At 37.8% G+C, this 22428-nt stretch overlaps 1 protein-coding gene across 2 annotated transcripts in view; it reads right to left on the bottom strand.

The window, feature by feature from the left end:
* LOC140467314 (SRSF protein kinase 1-like) overlaps positions 1–22428 on the bottom strand; it is an 86724-nt gene that overhangs the window by 37925 nt on the left and 26371 nt on the right. The window contains exons 1-2 of one of the 2 annotated variants that reach the window (XM_072563594.1): positions 10684–10795; positions 2527–2645 (exon numbers count right to left, since the gene is read on the bottom strand). In XM_072563594.1, coding sequence (XP_072419695.1) covers positions 2527–2645; positions 10684–10754 — 190 coding nt within the window. In that variant the 5' untranslated portion in view covers positions 10755–10795. Of the gene's footprint in view, positions 1–2526; positions 2646–10683; positions 10796–22428 lie in introns of those variants that run through there. The other variant, XM_072563593.1, reaches the window with a different exon arrangement.

The following is a 22428-nucleotide window of genomic DNA, read 5'->3' as shown; positions in this document are numbered from 1 at the left end:
CATCATAGTTTCCAACTTGAATGAAATGGAATACCTTAAGCCCATTTAAATTGGTTCCTTACACTCTCTGCATCTGTATTAAAAACTCTAATTTTGGCTGTGCACTGTATCCTGTCCTTTAGCACCTTTTCATTATTTCTCCCTCCTGTCTTGCTCAGTACACTTCTTGCCCTGTTTTGTTCATTCAGACGGCCCTGTTTGTTCATCCTATTAACCTGTACCTTCTCCTGACACGCTGACCTACTGCTCCTATTCCCACACTCTGCCATACTAGGTTAAACCCTCCTCACCGGCACTAGCAAACAAGATAACAGACTTGATTGTGTGAATTGGTTATTTGACCTATGATCAAACAGTTCAGCAGAATGGGACAAAATTAATTTCTTCAGGTAGCTTAATTGCAACAGCCATTTATTTGAAAAGCTGATACAGTCAAGCACAAAGCAGTTCTATTACTACATTATGCTGCAACATTATGAGTCACTTAGCAGTTGTATCTCCAGCACCTGAATTGACCATAGGTGGTTCATTTACAGTGATGAAGAAGTCTGCACATCAATGCAATGAGGATACCATTAAAGTAAAAGTATACATCAGCTATGAGTGTGGATGCAACGGACCCATAGTCAATAAACAGGAGCATAGATTTCAAGTAATTAGCAGACAGATTTAAGGAATATTGATGAGTGTCTGAAAAGACAGTAAATGCAGAAACCCTCAAAACAATTGCAACACAACATGCAATGACATGCTCTAACTTTCAGGGATAGCATTTCTTGCTGTGAAAGACATACTGACCACCATTTGTACCATAAATCATCCAAGTTTTGATGGAATCTTATTTTTAAAGATTTGTGCATCCTAATCATTATATTTCCCAGTTCTTCCTCTCCGCTTTTGTTTTATTGTTGTTTTTCATTTTTATACATCACCTCCGTTCCTTTAAATTAAATATTTTATAACATTTTCCACATGTAAACAAACTATCCATCATCATCCTAAAGGTACTCAAGAGGTCGTTTGCAAACTCAGATATTGCGCTACCAAGTCCATACCATATGTGCTAAATGCATATGGGTTCACCAATAGAGTGGTTAATTTTGATTACTCCAAAGCATTCATTAATAAGTGATGTCTCTGTCACTTTAGTTAATGCCAAGCTGAATTATCTGCAATTAAGCCATAAGCTCCACTCTTTTGAATAAGATTATAACGGAAACTCTCCAATTCTCTGGTACACTTTTCTTATTCTCCTTATTGCTTTACTCAGAATTCTAGATCAGAGATAATAAATAATTGCTTATTTATTGAAAAAAAACAGCCATTCCTTTTGAATGGAAATATTTAATGGGACACTTTAGAGATTCACAAAACATCACGTGGAATGGAAATGCTTAATTGGATATACTATTCGGAGATGAAGGACACTTCAAGCAGAGAGGGATACGGTAAACATTTTATTATCCAGCATCTATGGAACCAGGAGTGGGTCAATTGATCAAATATTCAAAATAATCAAGAGGTCCACATAATCAATGGAAAAAACATATACTAAGTAATAGAAATATATTGCAAGTGCATACATACTGTTATACTTTATTTACAGTATAAATCACCAAATTAGTAATAGAACTTTGCCTTAAATTAAGACTTAGCAGCAGATAGCCTTCTCAATCACACCCTCTAATGACTACTGGGACATCGTAGTCGATCGCAGTATTTGAGGAGAAATTTACTCAAAATTGAATAAATTGTTGATATTTCATGTGGCCATTTGATTGAACAAATATATTTCCATTGAGTTAAATATATTAAAAAGAACTTTAATAATTAGAACAATTAGAATAAAGTCAACTTTGCAGAATTGGAGGTATATAACCTTTGCCAATCTACCAAGAATGCCATTTCATGAGGTGACAGTTGAAACAAAGTTTATTGTAAGCAAAAACTGGGAAATGACAAAGAGCTTTGACACCAAGAAGAACCTTTGATCTAACATTCAAGATGGAAACACATGATAGATAAAGAGCAGAGATAAATTAAAAGATTTTGTCACCATGACTTTCACCAGCCCACTGGTGATCTCAAGCTGGTGATACCAATAGACCTTATAATCTGACAGAATTATATACTAACTGACTGTCAAAATTCTTTTGGTTGAATAATGCTCTTTAGATATTTTTAAAAATTCATACATAGAATGTAGGAGTCACTAGGTAGGGCAGCAACTATTGCCCATTTCTGATTGCCAAGAGTGAAGAATGAACTACATGGCTGTGGATCTGGACAGCAAGTACATTCAAAAATCAGACTTTTAATTTCAGATTTTTGAAGAAGTTAATTTCCACCAATCTGTGGGTCATCACTTTCCCTACAAACCCACATTGTGGTTCACTCTTAGCTGCCTCTGAAACGATTCAGCGAGCTACTCAGTTCAAAGGCAACAAGTGTTAGCTTTGTCAGTGACGTGGTCATATCAAAAACAGAAAATATAAAAAAGAACAATTCGGATTGAAACAAACTCACCTTTACAATAGTCACTTGGGTCTTCTTGTTCTTCATCATCAGATCCCAAAATTTCATCCTCTGGCTCTTGCACCTCAGATTCTGTTGTTGCAGGATGGGCTCTTCGCTGAGGTTCAGGTCTGAAAATATTAGCCAAGAATTTATTTTCAAATTACTCGTGAAAAACTATTTCTACAGCTAGAACTGTTTTAAATTACCAAAGTGCCCTTCACTGTCCAAATGTTATATTTCTAATCTTGGATTTGCTTCCCCTAAAATAATTTCTTCCTTGAATAGCACCACCATTTTAAAAAAGGAGCATCTGGAACATGATGGCATTTATATGCATTTGAAGACGCTTAGAAATTACATAAAACCTACATGCAGGTACAGCCAGTAAATAGGCAGGCAAATCTTAAGTTAATCTTTACTGCAAGGCACTGCAATGCAACAGGAAAGCTCGGTGAGATCACGCCTAATGTTTAGCGTACAGTTTTATTCAACTGTACCTGATATGAGAAGTGGTGCACAAATGTTCTCGAGATCGATTCCTGGGATGAAATGTAATTCTTACAAAAGGAGAGAGAAAGTGTAGCATTGGCCTATACCCCCTGCAGTCAACTGACTGGGCAAAATAAAATTGACAGATGGCATATCATGTAGAAAAATGTGAGTTTATCTGCTTTTGTGTGAAGATTATTAAGTAACATTCTACTTTTCAGAGACATACTGCAGAGAGCTGTGATAGAGGATTCTGAGCACATTCTTACATGAAACACAAAACCTGAAATGCAAGTACAGCAAATAAAATGTTGCCTTTCATTTTAAGGGAAAAAGAATGCATAAAGAGAAAGGAGTCTTGCAACAACTGTGCAGAGAGTTGGCAAAACCGTGGCCAGATCACGAGAAAGTCTGTGCTTCCTTATCCAGGGATGTGCACTCAGACAATGCATACAAAGTTTTCTGATTTGATAACTGGGATGAAGGGGTTATCTTAGATCAAAAGTTAAAAAGCTGGGAATTATACCGGTACAGGTTTAAAAGAATGAGTGTTAATCTTGCTAAAACAAATTTCTGAGGGGCCTTAATAGGCTAGATGCTGTCAGATGTTTCTTTTCATGGGAATCAGGAACTAGAGGTAAAGCTTATGCATGTGGCACCTCATACTTAAGATGGCTATGAAGAAGAATTTCTTCTCAATATTGTGAATCTTTGGAATTCTCCAAGGGTTGTGGAGACTGAAATTTTGAAAATGCTTCAGGCAGAGATGGAATCAAAAAAGTTATGGCCACAGACAGCAAAACAGATTTGAGATCAGGGTCAGATCAGTTTATGATCTTTATGAATGGCACAACAGGCTCAAGGGGGTTGTTGGCCAACATCTGCTTCTATCTGAGTTCTTATTTCAGAGTATATTTACATCATCCAGCGTAGCAAAATTGGTGTAAATACACATCTTCTGCAAGGTAGGCCAATTAATTCATTTATAGATGAATTAGCAAATAAAGAAGAAAACTGACAGGGAAAAAAATACGAAAAGTCAAACAATATTAGAGGTGAAATGTCTCAAATTGTATTCACAGCAGTTTCGCAAAGTAGAACCAGATCCACAATTTAATTCACAAGAAAATGTTCAATCCTTGTGTCATCAAAAGGACTGAAAGAAAGAAAAGGCAAAACTGCATGAAATTACTAAGAAAATGCCTTCCATTGAAATGTCATTTCAGCCGAGGTAAAAAGCACCATTTTACAAAAATGATACAGCTACTGCAGAGCCATCCATTAGAGAAATGCACAAGGACTGCAAAATTAATGACTTGCAGGCATGGCCCACATTTAGGTAAACCAGAAACAATCCACAATAGTTAAAAGAAAACAAAAGGTTGCAAAATTTCACAAATTATCTTCTACAGATTGTTCTTCATACTCAGTATAGATTGCACAAGATAGAATAAAAATATTCAGACCATAAAGTATCATGAGTTAGTAATGTTTACAGCAGCAATTTAAATAATGAAATTTTCCAAGCAATTGCACGTTTAAAAATATTTTTAAAAAATACACTAGTAATCTGAATTTAGATTTTAACCAAAGCTTTAATTGTTACCTAATGCTTCAAGTTGTGTTTGTCATTATAAAAAGGCAATGCATTTGGTTATGAATGCCATACTAGCTTTGATACATTTTTCATCAACCTGTTCAGACACATAATGACAGACCTATGGAGCAGGTGGGACCTGAAACCCGAACATTTGGCTCACAGCAAGGGAAATAACCACTGCACCACAACAGCCCTGTATTACTGGCTTTGCATCATTTTTATTTCCGAAAGGACATAATGTAAAACCACTGAGGGGGAAAACAAGCTATTTGACATTATTGCATCTCATCAAGACCTGCTGCTGAAAAGTTATTTTTAGTTGAAATGGTATACGATCCAACTCCTTCAAGCAAGATGTATGAGGTAACTTTTGTTTGGAATAGAGACAGAAATCATGAGGATCAACCAAACTAGTTACTTTGCCATCCAAAGCACACTACATCTTCGTGAAAGTTGACTGTCTTCGACGTATGCACAAAAAGTACTGGAAATCAGGCTTGGCAACTGCTTTCTAAACCAGTTGAAGTATGTGTTCTTAGTTTTTTTTCCCTCAGATGTTCAAGTTTTTATTCTGAAGCATTCAACAAACCTGGATATTGTAAAAACAGAATTATCACTGCATTTAGGAACACAGGAGGAACAGGCCATTCAGCTCACTGAAGTTAAGTAGTAAGAGTGTTCATCGCTGCTGTCTGTAGACAGTACCTCTCAAAATTAATATCTAGATAGGGCATAGCCCATGGAAAAACTGATCAGATTTTAGCATTCAGATACGGGACTTTTTTTTTTAAAAAAAGGATCTGTCAACATTTAGAGATGGGGATAAACTGACCTTATTTGAAGAAAAAAAAGAGTTGTGTTTGCGATATGACTTACTAATGTCTCCTCAAGGTTTCTTTTATCCTCACCACCCCCTCACCCCATCCCACCCTAACCAGGTAGGGAAAAACCTGAAGGGCTGCCAGATTTGTAAAAATATTAACAGTGTATTACAGGTGCGCATTCTACTAAACCCCTCAAATGCTTCAAGTATGCTTTTTCATTTCCTGAGGATAGCTACTCAAGCTAGAACATATTGCTGGATTCAAATTACATTATAGTGCCAATGGGCTATTCAAAATTGTGGAAAATGAATCATGACCATAAGACACAGCAGCAGAAGCAGACCATTCAGCCCAGCGGAATGGAGATCATGGCTGACCCGAATTCTGTGCCGTCCTGGCTTCCCCCCCCACCTCACTGATTCTCTTACCCGATTAAATATTTGTCAGTCCTGAATATATTTAATTACCCAACCTCTTGCAACCCTCGGTGGTAAAGAATTCCCTAGATCTCTACCCTCAGAAGAACTTCCTCCAAATTGGGTGAACCCCTAACTCAGATTATACCCTCTGGTCCTAGGCTCTCCCATAAAAGGGGAAACAACCTCTTCACATTTACCCTGTCAAGTCCCCCAAAAATCCTGAATGTGGGCCCAAATCTACTTAACCTCCCTCATAAAAAAATCTTTAGATGAGCGAACCAAAACAGTTCGCTATTCTCAATGTGATCTAACAGCCTCTTGTAAACTTTGCATAAGACTTGTATTTTAATAGTCCATTCCCTTTGAAAATTTGTCTTCTCCACCACCTGAACTTGTTTGCTAGCTTTTAATGACTTGTGCATCCCAAATCTCTGTGCTACACTTTTCTGCAGGCTTTCACTATTTAAAAAAATTAAATTCCTGTATTCTTCTTACTGAAGTGCGTAACCTCTTTTTTTCACATTATATTCCAACCAACTATGAGTTTGCCCACTTATGGCTATATCCCTCTACAAACCCCTTGCTACCTCTCTCTTCCAACCTATTTTACTTCGTGGTCGCTTTTTTAAAAAAAATATTCATCATGGGAGTCACTAGTTGAACCAGCATTTCTTGCCCACCCCTATTTGCCCAGAGGGCAGTGAAGAGTCAACCACATTGCCATGGGTCCAAGTCACATACAGGCCAGACCAGGTAAGGATGGCAGATTGCTTTCCTTAACAGTACTTTTTCTGACTGGAGCTTTATGGTCATCATTAGATTTTTAATTCCAGATTATTTAATTCAAATTCAACCATCTGCCAGGTGGGATTTGAATCCATGCCTGCAAAAGTTACCGAGGTCTCTGAATTAATAGTCTAGCAATAATACCAATAGGCCACTGCCTCCCCACTAATCTCATCCAAGTCATTAATATATATTGTAATGAATTGTGGTCTCAGTCCAGAATCCCGGAACTTCACCAATTACAGCCCACTTTATCCCAATCTTGTCTTCTTTAATTTAACCAATCCTCTGTCCATATATGACAGCCTCCCTTCCTCACACCTCCAACACCACGAGTGTTAAGAGGTTTTACGTACATCTATTTGAAAATCCAAAAATAACATCTATTCTGCTTGTTAGCCTCTTAGAAAAAAAAAAATCTAATTAATTTGTCAGGCATGCTTTTCCCTTCATGAGGCTATGCTGATTCGGTTTGATTAAACCATGTATTTCTAAATGCTCTTTATAATCAATTCCAAAACTTTCCCTAGGACAGGGAGGGGTAACTAGCACGTAGTTATTTCATTTGTGGCCTTTCCTTTTTTAATAAGGAGTCATACATTGGAAGATTTTCAACCCTCACCTTCCAGAATGCAAGATTTGCTTCACGATTACTATCAGCAAATCCACAATTTCTGTAACTACTACCTTTAATACCCTAGTGTACAACCTCTCAGGTCCAGGGAACACAACAGCCTTTAGCCCCTTTGGTTTCCCAGAGTACCTTTTCACTTATGAGTTATTGTATTTTTTTTAAGATTAGCTTCCCTACAGTATGGAAACAGGCCCTTGGTCCCAATAAGTCCACACCGGTCCTCCGAAGAGTAACCCACCCAGAGCCATTCCCCTACCCTATATTTACCTCCGACTATGGAAATTTAACACGGCCATTTCACCTAACCTGTACATCTTTGGATTGTGGGAGGAAATCGGAACACCCGGAAGAAACTCACACAGACATGGGGAGAATGTGCAAACTCCACACAAGTAGTTGCCCGAGGCGGGAATTGAACCCTGGTCCCTAGTGCTGTGAGGCAGCAGTGCTAACCACTGAGCCAATTTCTTCTCCCCCTTTTGCCCTTTGATCATTTTGTATTTTTGAAATTGTGTGTTTTATACTGTGAACTCTGATGCAAGGTATTTATTAAACTTGCTCTGACTTTACACTGCTTCCCAGCCTCAATCTCTAACTGTGCTATGTTTACGATGGCTTCTCTTTCCCTTTTAATATGTACGACAAAAAACTCCCACTGTCCATCTTGAAATTACATGCTAGCTTAGCTTCAAAATTTATATTCTCCCACTATTTCTGTTTTGGTCATCTTCCCTAGATTTTGAAAATGTTCCAAATCCTCTAGCAGTACAATTCTCTTTTAAATTGATTTGATTTTAATATATCAATATAATTTATTTTCAATTCCCATGGTTAATCATGGTTACTTTATCTCCTTTCAAAAGTCCATCTTCCACACTTTATATTTATTTATATGTGCATGTATATGAAAATGGTTGCCATGGTTCATCAACTGTCTTTTCTGCTAAACTCCTTTCACTGTCCACTAATTCTGGCCTCATTCTTTAGTGACTACCCTTATTTAAGTTTAGCAGTTGTTTTTGATCAAAATTTCTCTGTCAAACTGAATACCAGATTCTACCATATTATGATTACTGTTTCCTACAGGATTGTTTACTCAGGTCATTTTATTAAAATTGTCTAAGTACATATTATCAAGATCCAAAATAGCCTTATCTTTTGTTGGGTCCACAAGGTAATGTACCAGAAAACTGCCCGAAATGTATTATGAATGCAACCCCTTGCCTACCTCTGCCAATTTGATTTTGCCTATTAACAAGATTAAAGTCATCCATGATCAATATACTTCTTTTTAAACTAACATGCCCTCATTACCTCCAAATTCATTCTCTGTTTGACAACATAGCTAATGTTAGGAGTCTATAAACTACTCCCCTCAATGTCTTCATCAATTTGTTATTTCTTACCTTTACCCTTATGGATTCTACATTTTCCGATCCAAGATAATTTTTTGCTATTACATTTATTTCATGTCATCCTAAGAAAGTTACCGCTCCACCTTTGCCTTCCTGCATGTTCTTTTAAAATTAATACACACAAATACTTAATTTGCAGCTTTGACCTCCTTGCAACAATACCTCCCTGACGTCTATAAGATTATACCAAACATTTATTTGCACGATTAAATCATTGTTTGCTTTGAAAGAAAGAAACAACAACCTAACACCATCTTACCTTCTGTTTGTCAATACATTTACCTTCATAGCAACAGGTGGGGTCAGGAGAGGAATCCTATCACTATCACCATGGCAGAAGACCCAAGCAAAATTTGGGTCTTTCATGATTACAGTTGATCCAGAAAGTCATCTTACAGTGGATGGTGTAGCCAAGTTATGATCTGAATTAATGAGTGAGTGTAGAACTAATCCCATGTCCAATGCAAGAGTGTGAAATACAAATTGCTTCGTTGCACAGGTGACACATTTGAGTCCCAGACAAAAAAAATCATTTTGACATCCACTTGAGCAAGTCAATAAGTGGTCCAAGAAACTTTCTATTTTGCAAGATTTGGGAGTTCAAGAATCTACTGTTGAAGAAATTTTGGGGTCATATTTGACCCTGAAGTAAACAATTTGCCATCATTTCACAGTCCCTGATCTGGTCATAACCACTATATCAAGTGAGATTTTTAACCTAATTTTACGAAGAACAATTACAACAAGTACAAACATTAAATAGAACTGCAATGCAACTAAGAAAAATGCAAAATCCATTTAAAAAGTAAATGTCCGGAAACACTAAACTAAAAATATCAGTGATTAATTTGTTACCTCTTCCATTACAAATTATCTGATAATCAGATAGGCTATCAAAAGAGCTTTTAAAATTTTTGCAACTTACTTCATTACCTAGAAAAACCACCATTGCAAATCAAGAACTAATATTTCTAGACTGAAGTTATAACTGCAAACAAAAAGATAACATTCATCAAGGTTTTGAAACTTTATCATTTTTACCATCATCTAAATTCCTGTCACAATTGTCTAATTAGCTATTCAGTCTCATGGTCTTGAGCTCCAAATGATCAAAGTCTGATATTTTCAACTAAACACAGGTCCACCTTAACCCCCAAAATAAACACCTTTAAAATGTGTGTGTTAATTGTGTTAACCACACTGTTGCCACTTCAAATACAATTTACGCTTTCAGCATCACAAATATTTTATGTTTAGTCAAATGCTGCATGTAACTAATGTCAAAGCACATTAAACAAATGCTCAATAATGTGCATTATAATCCACTTAGAATTAGTATTCCCTTTTGTGGCACAGAAAAGAAAACAAGACACACGGCATGCATCTCTACATTGACAATCCACACAAACGCCCATGCATATCCACTCCTACAGGAACAAATTGAAAAGCCTGCAACACAGCTAAAAATAAACGCAATACTAAAAAACCAACAAAATACCAATAATCAGGGAGCCAGAATAAATTAATACATTTCAAGAGAATTAACTGACTAAAAAAGCAAGCATGCATATCAAGGCTGCATTCTTCCTTTCCAGAAACAAACACAATAAAGCAAGCTCAGTCATTTTTCCAACAAGTATACACAGGTTTAAGAGCCTGGCTTACCTGCTTGTGAGCACCAAGGCTGATACTTACATAAAATATAAATATTTTGTCAAGACATTGGTTTCACTACAGTATACCTGATCTGAATATCAATTACCTGGTGACTGCTTTTAAAAAAGCCAGCATTAAAAAAGAGCTAGATGATCAGATGCACCTGCATTCCCATCTTACTTCATATTGCCTAGGAAATCACAAAATCAATTTGTAATATTTGAAAAAAAAATGAATGCAAGCAATCAGAAGGTCCTGCCCAATTTCATACCATTTTAAAGTAACTGTAGGTTGGAAAGCCCTTGACTTTATGGCATTTTAAAATACATACAATTTACAATACCTGCATGAAGCTCTGATACCCATTGACGGTGGCAGCCCAGAAGACAGTTCACAGATTTTCTGTAAAGCCATCGACAAAAATTTCAGCTGCCTTTGCAAGGGTGCACTGCAGGCAGTGATCAGCTTCTGAGCTAACAGTCTTCTAAAAGCACAAGCAACAAATACTCCTCCACCTAGCTGCAGAAAGACTATACTGCATTGCAGGTGAACACCCTCAAACTTTAATAACCATTTCCTTGCTATTTATTTCGGATGCAAACGTTACATGATTGAAAAAACATCCTGTCACTGAGATGCAACAAACCAATATAATATAGATAAAGCATTGATAGGTTGGCTATTTAAAGCTGGCAAGTCACCAAGAAAATTAAAATGCTGAGAATTCTGAGGAAGAAGTGAAGAGTGGAAATTGTTGACACACTTGCCACAATCTCTGTACCCCAGAATGCAGCCAGAGAACTGAAAAACTGCATGCATTACACCTTTGCTGTAAATGCAGATGGAAAGACAAGTCCAACAGATCTAGGTCAGTTAAATCTCAGTGGTGGGAAAGCTTTTAGAAGCAATCATTCATGATAAAGCTAACTGTTATATGGATAAAAGTGGATTAATTAAGTAAACCCAGCACAAATACAAGACCAAATCATGTTAAACGGACACTAGTTTTCGGACAAGGCACCAGTGGTTGAGGATGATAATGTGGTTGACATGTCATACCTGGACTTCCAAAAGACATCTGATAGACAAGTGCCAGCAAAGTTAGAGCTTAGTGAATAAAAAGCTTTAGCTGCAGATGGACATGAATTTGGCTGAATGATAACAGATGAACAACAGTTTTTCAGAATGGAAGTTACACAGGGGTTCCACTGAGGTCCGAAGCTAGGACTCTGACCTTTTCTTAATATAGATTAAGAACTTTCACTTGGGTATGCAGAGTACAATTTCAAAATTTGCAGATGACAAAACTTGTAAACATCATAAACTAAAGAGTTTAGTGATAAACTTGAACTGGACACGTAATGGTGGAATGAGTGGACCAGTAACAGTTAAGTTTAATGCAGTCAGTACAAATGATTCATTTTGATAGGAAGAATAAATAGAGGTTAAAAAAAACAGAATTCCAAAGGGGATACAGGAACAGAAGTATACATACAAAAAATTTAAAGGTGGCAGGGCAAGAAGACAACTAATAAAGCACTGCTATCCTGGGCTTCGTTAAGAGAGGTCGACAGCACAAAGGCATAGCAATAAATAAGTATAAAACACTAGTTTGACTTCAACTGAAATGTTTTGTGCTCACTTCATGCAACCACATTGTCAACAAGAGTATGAAGGCATTACAGGAAGATGTAAAGATATTTGAAAATGGAAAAATGAATTAGCACCTTCAGTAATGTGGATATAGTAAGTGGGACGGTTCTTTTGTAGAACAGAAATCCGAAGAAATTTGACAGACGAGCACAAAATAAGGGATTTGGGCAGAGTAGATGGAGAGAAACCGTTGGCTGGGATATCTGGTCGGCATGGATGACCAAAGGGCCTGGTTCCATGCTGTCTCTATGACTCTAATCAAGAACCAGATGATATTGATTTAATGCGATAGGCAAAAGGAGCAATTGTGTTGTGAATCACAGAATCAGTAGGAGGCCATTGTACAGTGTTCACACTGGTTATCTGACGGAGTAATTCACATCCTCCACGTTCCTTGACCCACATCCCTTCCATTCAGATACTGATAGCGTATTTAGAAAATTTTGCAGCACCGGAGGTCACTCCGCCCATTGCTTCTGTGCCAGCTGAAAAAAAACGGCTTCCATCTCGAAGCCATTTTTCCAGCAGCTAGTCTGTACCACTGGAATTACAGGACATGGATAACTTTGCTGAACAGCCTGTGAGATATCACTTAATCAAATTTTTTTTGGAAGTCTATTTGCACATCAATCACATTACCCTCATCAATCTCTCTGTCATCTTAACAGAAAAATTGAGTGTTAGTTTAACATGATTTGGTCTTAAATGTGCTAAATTTCCTTAATTAAAGCAATTTTTCCTGAGCAATGCTTACTTTATCTTCAGGATGCATAGCCAGACACCCTTTTAATGAAGTTGAGGATGTCTGTCTCTACCAACCTTTTAGCTTGCAAGTTCCAGATACCTACCACCCGCTGGTTGAAACCTCAGGCAAAAGGAAGAAGAAAGATTTTTCACCCAACCACTTTAAATCCATGCCTCCTAATCACTGATCCCTCTGCACAGGGAAATAGGTCAGTCCCAGCTACTCTATACAGCTCCTTGCGATTTTATACATTGCAATCAAATTTCCTCTCAGCCTCCTCAGTCTATCCAATTTTTCCCCATGGTGCCAATGTTCCAGTACTGCATAAAACCTAAACAAAATAATCATGTGCGCAGAGTCAGACTCCAGAGTGCGGAAGCAGCCATTGGCCCATAGAGTCGTCACTGACTCTCCGAAGAACATCCTACCTAGACGCAGTCTCCCTACCTATGTAACCCTGCATTTCCTATGGCTAATCCACCTAGCCTGCACGCCCCCAGATACTATGGGCAATTTAGTATGGCCAACCCACCTAACTTTTACATGTTTGGATGGAGGGGGGAAACCAGAGCACCCAGATTCCTACCACAGACCAAAGATGTGCAAGTTGGGTTATAACTTAACTCTTTTGTACACCCCCTGCACCATACCACAACCCCCTGCACCATACCACAACCCCCTGCACCATACCACAACCCCTATTCAAACTTGAACTAATAAAGTTTCCATTTTGTCCTTAAGAATCCTAGAATACCCACATGCCACAAGATAAGCACTGAAGATTGGAGCCACATTGTCATTTTGTTATTTAATTAAAAACTTTGTTACTGCTAATAAGCATTACTAACACCAATCAACTTTACCAATACCAGAAAACTAAAATCTTGCTATCAACAAACCCCTTTTATTAAAATTCGAACTCATAGAATGCAGGCTTCTCTGACCATTCCAGTATAGCATATCTTGCCAATCTCCAATTGCCCAGAGGGCAGTTAAGAGGCAACCACATTGTTCTGGGTCTGAGTCACATGTCGGCCAGACCAGATAAGGATGACAGATTTCCTTCCCTAAAAGGTATTTAGTGAGGCAAGTGCGTTTTTCTGACAAATGATAATGGTTGCTCGGCCATCATGAGACCCTTAAATCCCGATTCTTCATTAAATTCAAATTCTACCATCTGCCATGGCAGAATTTGAACCTGGTTCCCCAGAATATTAACAGAGTTTCTGGATTAACAGTCGAGCAATAATACCACTACGCCATTGCTAATACTAAAAAACCTTACCGGTACTTAATAGAGCCCTCTTGCTTGTGATATTAGAACATGTACGAATTACAAAATAGACTAATAGTTAAGTTACTATTTCTTACATTTTTAAACGTCTGGCTACTTACAAAGTCCCTAAGCAGGATTCTAAACATATGGTTTTGGCTTACATGTGTCCCTTTCTGCCTCTTGAATTTCTTCCACCATTCATCAAGACTCATGACACACATCAAGCCTACAATCATGTGTGCTGCCTAAAACCTTCACTTCTCAATTAACAAGCAAGCCAATCTCTCTCTGCCTTAAAAATAATCAATAGCTCAGCATCCAATGTTTTCTAGGGAAAAGAACATTCCACAGTGACATCCCTCAGGGAAAAAAAATCTCTTCATTTCCATCCTAAATCAGACACTCAATTTTTCTTAAAAACTGTGTACCCTAGTTCTAGTCTGTTCCAGAAAAGGAAGCATCCAACCACCATCCACGTCATAAACTGTCAAGCTTCCTGCATGCCACAGTTAGATTTCTCTTGAATCTAGTGCCCTCCTGAAGCTGCAGTTGGATCAGTCCCAACTCCCATTTTGCCACAACTTGGCATCTGCTCCCTCCTCTGAAGGCAACCTCCCCTTTTAAATATAGTGAGCGGTTAGGATGTAGAATTTGTAGCCATAAGGCTGGTGGAGAAAAATTCAATAAAGGCTTTCAAAAGATAACTGTATAATTATCAGAATTTAAAATACAAACTTGTAGGGTTATAAGTAAAAGGAAAGGGTGTTCAACTCCATGGGCTCAATGATCACTTTCCATGCTGTCATCATTCTATAATATGAAAGATGGACAAATAAAAGTCCTGAGATGGGTATTGCAGTGTATTGTACTTCTGAAATTGGACTGGAAACTACTTTGAGTGAAAGTGCCTGTGCATATACATATCTGTAAGACAGTGAGCTACCTCCATCTTTAAAATTATCAAAACCTTGCAGTATTGGAGGGTCATACATGTCTCCAAGCAAGTGGTAACAAGCACTATTGAAGACCAGCACTTCTTTGAGACAAAGCATGGTTCTGCTACCAAAGCAGTGTCTCACAGTAAAATTTCTAAGCACAAGACCTGCACACTTACATTATATCCAACAATTTATTTAATGATGAGAATAACTATAGTGAGATGCAAAGCAAGGGAAAATAATCTGTAGATTCAAAACATACAGTTCCGAAACAAAAACATAATAAAACAATAAACCAGTTCCTCAACCAATGAACTATTAACTAAAGAAAAACCTAATGTCTTTTTGCTGTGACTGATCACTATTCTTGAACAATTATTTGTTTAAAATGAAACTATCATATTTTCTAGGGTGTAGGTTTGCTCGCTGAGCTGTAGGTTTGATATCCAGACATTTCGTTACCTGACTAGGCAACATCATCAGTGGCGACCTCCAAGTGAAGCAAAGCCGTTGTCTCCTGCTTTCTATTTATATCTTTCTCCTGGATGGGGTTCCTGGGGTTTGTGGTGATGTTATTTCCTGTTCGTTTTCAGAGGGGTTGATAGATGGTATGTAGATCTATATGCTTGTTTATGGCATTGTGGTTGGAGTGCCAGGCCTCTAGGAATTCTCTGGCACGTCTTTGCTTAGCCTGTCCCAGGATAGATGTGTTGTCCCAGTCGAAATGGTGGTTTTTTTCATCCGTGTGTAGGGCTATGAGGGAGAGGGGGTCGTGTCTTTTTGTGGTTAGCTGGTGTTCATGTATCCTGGTGGCTAACTTTCTTCCTGTTTGTCCTACGTAGTGTTTGTGGCAGTCCTTGCATGGAATTTTGTAGATGATGTTGGTTTTGTCCATGGGTTGTACTGGGTCTTTTGTTAGTTTTTGTTTGAGACTGTTGGTGGGTTTGTGTGCTACTAGGATTCCGAGGGGTCTCAGTAGTCTGGCTGTCATTTCTGATATATGGTAAGGTGGTTAGGGTTTCTGGTTGTGTTTTGTCTGCTTGTCGTGGTTTGTTCTTGAGGAATCTGCACACTGTATTTTTTGAGTATCCGTTCTTCTTGAATACGTCGTATACGTGGTTCTCCTCAGTTTTTCGAAGTTTATCTGTGCTGCAGTGTGTGGTGGCTCGTTGGAATAGTGTTTTGATACAGCTTTGTATTTTCTGCCTGTTTAATTGGATGCCTTCATGCTCATACTGAGCTTCAGATTATCTGTGTTAGCAGCATTCGCGCCTTGGGTTTATGGGTTCAGGACAGTGAAAGAGGGTTAGAAAAACTCATCTCTAGCCTTCCTAATGTACAGCAAAGCATCTGTCCAATGGACAGGGTAAAGGGGAAAAAAGAACACGAGGGTATATTTTAGAATTGAACAAACATTTTTGTTGTATGTTTCTGAAAGTGGGTGGTAACTCATTTTTCAAAATGAAGAGCCACCAAATCCCAGGACAAAAGAATTCCCTTAGTTCCAACACCCCTCCTGACCTTGCAAGAGTGTGTGTGTCAATTAGTCATAGATTCATAGACATGTACAGCATACAAGCAGACCCTTTGGTCGAACTAATCCATGCCAACCAGATATCCAAAACTAATCTAGTCTCACTTGCCAGCACCCAGCTCATATCCCTCCAAACCTTTCGTATTCATATACCCATCCAGATGCCTTTTAAATGTTGCAATTGTACTAGTCTCCACCACTTCCTCTGGCAGCTCATTCCATACACATACCATCCTCTGCATGAAAATGTTGCCTCATAGGCCTCTTTTATATATTTCCCCTTTCACCCAAAACCTATGCCGTCTAGTTCTGGACTCCCCCACCCCAGGGAAAAGGCCATGTCTATTTATCCTATCCATGCCTCATGATTTTATAAACCTCTATAAGATCACCTCTCAGCCTCAGAGACTCAAAAGAAAAAAGCCCCAGTCTGTTCAGCCTCTCCCTATAGCTCAAATCCTCCAACCCTGGCAACATCCTTGTAAATCTTTTCTGAACTCTTTCAAGTCTCACAATATCCTTCGGATAGTAAGGAGACTAGAATTGCGCACAATATTCCAACAGTGGCCTAACCAATGTCCTGTACAGCCGGAACATGACCTCCCAACTCCTGTACTCAATATCCTGACCAATAAAAGAAAGCATACCAAACGCCTTCTTCACTATCCTATCTACCTGCGACTCTCTCTACTTGCAAGGAACTGTGAACCTGCACTCCAAGGTCTCTTTGTTCAGCAACACACTCCAGAACTTTACTATTAAGTGTATAAGATGTGCTTTCCCAAAATGCAGACCTCACATTTATCTGAATTAAACTCCATCTGCCACTTCTCAGCCCATTGGCCCATCTAATCAAGATCACGTTGTAATCGGAGGTAACCTTCTTCGCTGTCCACTACATCTCCAATTTTGGTGTCATCTGCAAACTTACTAACTATTCCTCTTATGCTCGCATCCAAATCATTTATATAACTGACAAAAAGTAGTGAACCCAGCAGCAATCCTTGTGGCACTCCACTGATCACAGGCCTCCAGTCTGAAAAACAACCCTCCACCACCACCCTTTGTCTTCAACCTTTGAGCCAGTTCTGAATCCAAATGGCTAGTTCTCCCTGTATTCCATGAGATCTCACCTTGCTAACCAGTCTCCCATGGGGAACCTTGTCAAATGCCTTACTGAATTTCATATAGATCACATCTCCCACTCTACCCTCATCAATACCCTTTGTTACTTCTTCAAAAAAAAATCAAGTTTGTGAGACATGATTTCCCACGCACAAAGCCATGTTGACTATCCCTAATCAGTCCTTGCCTTTCCAAATACATGTACATAGTATCTTTCAGGATGCCTTCCAACAACTTGCCCACCACTGATGTCAGGCTCACCAAGTCTATAGGTCCTGGCTTGTCCTTAGCACCTTTTTTTCTTTAAAAGAAAGACAGATCAAAAAGAAATTGTAGGCTATTGACTTTGAAAAGCAAGTGTAGAGGATTATTTTTCTTAAAAAGCAGCTTAGAGTAACTGAACAAAATATTCAAAAAACCTGATCAAATCTTCCTCCTTTGAAAAAACAGTAATCACAGAAGGCAAGTGTACTGCTCCACCTACCTTGAACTAACCACGTCAAATTGAGATGAGCCACTTTCCTCAAAGTAATTACCCTGAGCCATTGCATATAAACAGTTAATCAATTCCAGCATTTAACTCAAGAACATTTTTGCAGAAACCTAAAAGTCTGTGTACTTGACTTCTGAAGAGGATAAGAAATCATTCAAAAATAAAAAAGGTTTTAGATATGGAGATTAAGTTTCAATACATAAATGAAGAACCAAGTTTCTTTGAGAAACCCATATCTCAAAATAAAGGCTTCAGATTCTTGTCATGAAGCTAAATATATAACCTGACCTAGTTTTTAAGGAATTCAGTTAGAGTATTAAACAGTTTTTGCTGTTTTAAAGTAATAATTGGAAGGAATTCTTGCTCAAATGTAATGGCAAATTTGCAATAACTGCAACATATTTTACTTCAACACTGCAATGTTCATTTATAATTCCTATGCATTGTGATCTTATCAAATACAATTAATCTTACAAAATTACAAAAATCTATGGCAGTGATCACAAATATTCAGGTCATTGGCAATCAAAATTCCAATGTTCTCATTTTAATGAACATTTAATTAGCAAGTACTCTTCCGAGGGTCGGTGTGGACTTGCAGGGCCGAATGGCCTGTCGGGATTCTATGATTCTATAAATTCAAATTTAAAAATAACTACGCTTCTCAAAGAAATTCTGGGTACACATTTGCTGTGCTTATATTCAATGTTGCACTTGCAACATAGATATTTGTGTTCACTGAACTCAGAGGCCCATGTAAAAAATAACTTGTACTATAATATACACTTAATGACAAGGCATAATTTGAAGAAATTCTTAAAACACAAGTACATTTTTGTTCATCTTGATGGTGGCTCAGATAGTGAATGCAAGCAACAATTTTCAATACAACAGAAGCATGAACATAGCAAAAACTATTTATAGTAACAGAGGAACCCAAGGGTGTATAACAAGCAATCCTATGTCAGTATATGCCTCCTTTTTCCAGATCCGACAAACATTAAAACATTTTTTGGAGCATGACCATCTATCAACTAATCGTCACCTTAAAAGTTAAGTTAAACAACCAACCATGACAAGCAGGTGCCAAACCATAGAAATGTACTCGAAAAGTACTCCTTTCTGGCAGGACTCCCCTACCGATATCAAACACTGCAGAATAGGAATGATGTGTATTCAAGCACCATTTCAAACACTTCACACAATTCAAACTGACATTCTAGTGCAGTACTGATGGACTGCTACATTTTGGAAGTGCAATCTTTTGGAGGTGACAAAAAAAAACGAAATCCTGTCAAATGTGACTAACAAACCCGACCGCTGTGATGAAAGGTGTACATATCATTTGGGAATTTGATTTTTTCCAAAAACAGGCGGAAAGATTTTGGCCTCCATCCTGCAAAAGTTAACTTTGGAGGTCAGAAAGTAATTTGGAAAAAAAAGACCTAAATACATCATATCCAAAAACAAAAATACAACTTATTAATTGCCTAGTCAGCTACCTTTGGTATTAACAGATGAACTATCCATACTACTGAGCTTATGACAGAAAAAAACAACAAAAATCAGAGGACTCCAGTAGTTAAGTTTGAACACGGTTTAGAAAAATTGGGTTTCAATTTCACAAAAGCAGAAAAATACATTTTTCAGTTGAGAAGAGCAGTTTTTATCCTAAGGTAGTTTGTTTGTAGAAATTCCAGGTTGAGTATGTTTCTGGAGAAGTTTCAAGCTGTTCAAACAAAAGAGAGATTTAGGTCATCAGAACTGAAAGGACACTCAGGCCATCAAAACTGTAAGCTCCTATAACTGTTTCACTAATCCAAGAAGGTAAACTAAAATTATTCCGTTAAAATAAGTGGCATTTCTCTGGGACTGACTGTTAAAGCACATTGTTGGGAAAAAGGTTGAATGTGTTTTGTGTTAAGATACTTTCAAATTTACTTTTTTACGTATGTAGCTATGGTTGTTTCCCGCCTCCCATGAAATAAACTTCGGTTCCAGAGTTTAAAGAAAATATTGGTAGTCTCTAGTAAACATGTCCAGTATCTGATTACCACTGAAATCAACTGCAAAGATAAAATATTTGCTACATCAAGCAAGCTAGGTTTCATTCTGGGAGTAAAGTGTTACTATCCAATTTTATCAGCTGGGATCATCACACTGCACTTTAAAGATCAGCAAGATGACTCCCTCCAGCATTCTCCCCTCAAAAAGCACTTTTCACAGATCATTTAGTGTTGTCCGAGACACCAAAATTGTCTCCATTGTTTCTCTGCATTATAACATTTTGACTATACTTCAAAAACATATCAATGCTTTGAGACATTCTGAAAGAAATGAAATATGCTACTGAATTGCAAGCAATTTATTTCTCTTTCTCAACCTCAACTAAGATAGCTAACCTAATATGTGCAGGCTAAATTCAATGAGAAAGTGAGGACTGCAGATGCTGGAGATCAGAGCTGAAAACGTGTTGCTGGATAAGCGCAGCAGGTCAGGCAGCATCCAAGGAACAGGAGATTCGACGTTTCGGGCATAAGCCCTTCTTCAGGGGAAGGGCTTATGCCCGAAACGTCGATTCTCCTGTTCCTTGGATGCTGCCTGACCTGCTGCGCTTTTCCAGCAACACATTTTCAGGCTAAATTCAATGCCAGTTATCTACCGGCCTCAGTCAGACAAAAATAACTGTAGTTAATTGCAACCAAAAATCTGAATCTCTATTTTATATTCTGACGAAAAGTAATTGATTGCTGTGCCAATGATATTTATTCAATTGCTTCCAGGTAAAAACTTTCAAAAAATGAAACTGGAGCCAAACTTTTATTACCTCTAATGATTTGCCTTTGTTCCTCTATAATATATAAGCAAGATACAATTCATGGAAGTCACATGATGAAGTAGAATCTCACACCTATTATATCGAAACAAGTGTAAGGATATTACACAGCATACAAAAATTGTAGATAAAATCCACTGGTTTGCAGCAGAAACAAAAGTTAATGCAACACCCAAATCGCTGCTTTTATTGCTTTACACAAAATATTGGGTTTACTATGGTAGAAACTGAAATATTCTAGTCACTTCCTTAACTGCCAAAATAGCAGAGAACAGACCTACAATATTAAAAATCTTGAATCCAGTAGACAATTTTAAAAAGTGAATATCTGGATCACAGCAGTAATCTCTTGTAAAACAACATCTAACAGCCAGCAGTCCACAGAATCTTTCAAAAGGCTTACAAATAACAAAAGGCTTGCCTACGCAGTTTTTTTAAAAATTTGGAATACAAGTGACAGAAGCTTAAAATTATACAATGCAAAAGATGTTATTCTGCTCTATATTCAAGTTATTTCATCTCCCCCGCCCCCGATCTCTTCACATGTAGTCCTACATTTTTCCTTCAAATATTTATTCAGTTCCCCTGCTCCTATGTCTTATAGCCTTCTAGTCTTTTGCATGTTACTGTTTGAAACTACTTCCACCACACTATCAAACAATGCAGTACAGATCACAACTCATTCAGTTCAGAAAAATGTTCTCATGTCATGTCAGCTTCTTACACCAATCATCTTAAATCTGCATCTTCTTGTTAGAGACTCTTCAGTAACTGTAAATCATTTCTCTTTCAGCATAGGAAGTTTTGATTTTTCACAACCCAAATATCCACTTCTCCTTAAATCACAAAAAAAACTGTGGATGTTGGAGATCTGAAATTAAAATAATAGTGGCCATGAAACTCAACAGGTCTTGCAGCATCCATGGAGAGGGAAACAGTTAAAATGAGTTCAATGGGACTGTGCAGAACTGCTCTGGTCATATAGACCTCGAAATATTTCTCTCTACAGATGCTGCTAGACCTTCAATACTGTTCTCTTAACCTTGTCTGTTCAAAGAATAAAGGACATTGGCTTTTTCTGTGATTCCATGTAACCGACCTTCTAAGGCCTCAACATCCTTCAAGTCTGAGAGTAAGTGTTGGAATGTAATACTTCACATGAGGTCTACTTGATGATTTATATAGTTGACATAATTTACTTCCGTTTTACTCTTCACATCTACCAATAAAGCAAAGGTTCCAAAAGGCTTCAACAGCTGTATCAACTTACGTCACATTCAAATATTTGTGTTGATACACTATGTTTCTACTTTGCAGAAGATTTAAAATCGAAAGAGTTTGTGTTTTGCCTCATTCTTCTCATCAAAATATAAGATTTGACATTTAATTTTACCTGTGTCTGTCCAAATCTATGGCACCTATTAACTAACCAATAGAGTGATGGTTCAGTGAGTATCATCCTTGCCTCCAAGTCACAGGGTTGAGTGT

Source organism: Chiloscyllium punctatum, chromosome 45 (assembly GCF_047496795.1).
Source record: "Chiloscyllium punctatum isolate Juve2018m chromosome 45, sChiPun1.3, whole genome shotgun sequence".
In the NCBI taxonomy this organism is placed as follows: domain Eukaryota; kingdom Metazoa; phylum Chordata; class Chondrichthyes; order Orectolobiformes; family Hemiscylliidae; genus Chiloscyllium; species Chiloscyllium punctatum.
The sequence above is the reverse complement of the archived record's forward strand: the minus strand, read 5'-3'. Positions and strand labels throughout refer to the sequence as shown.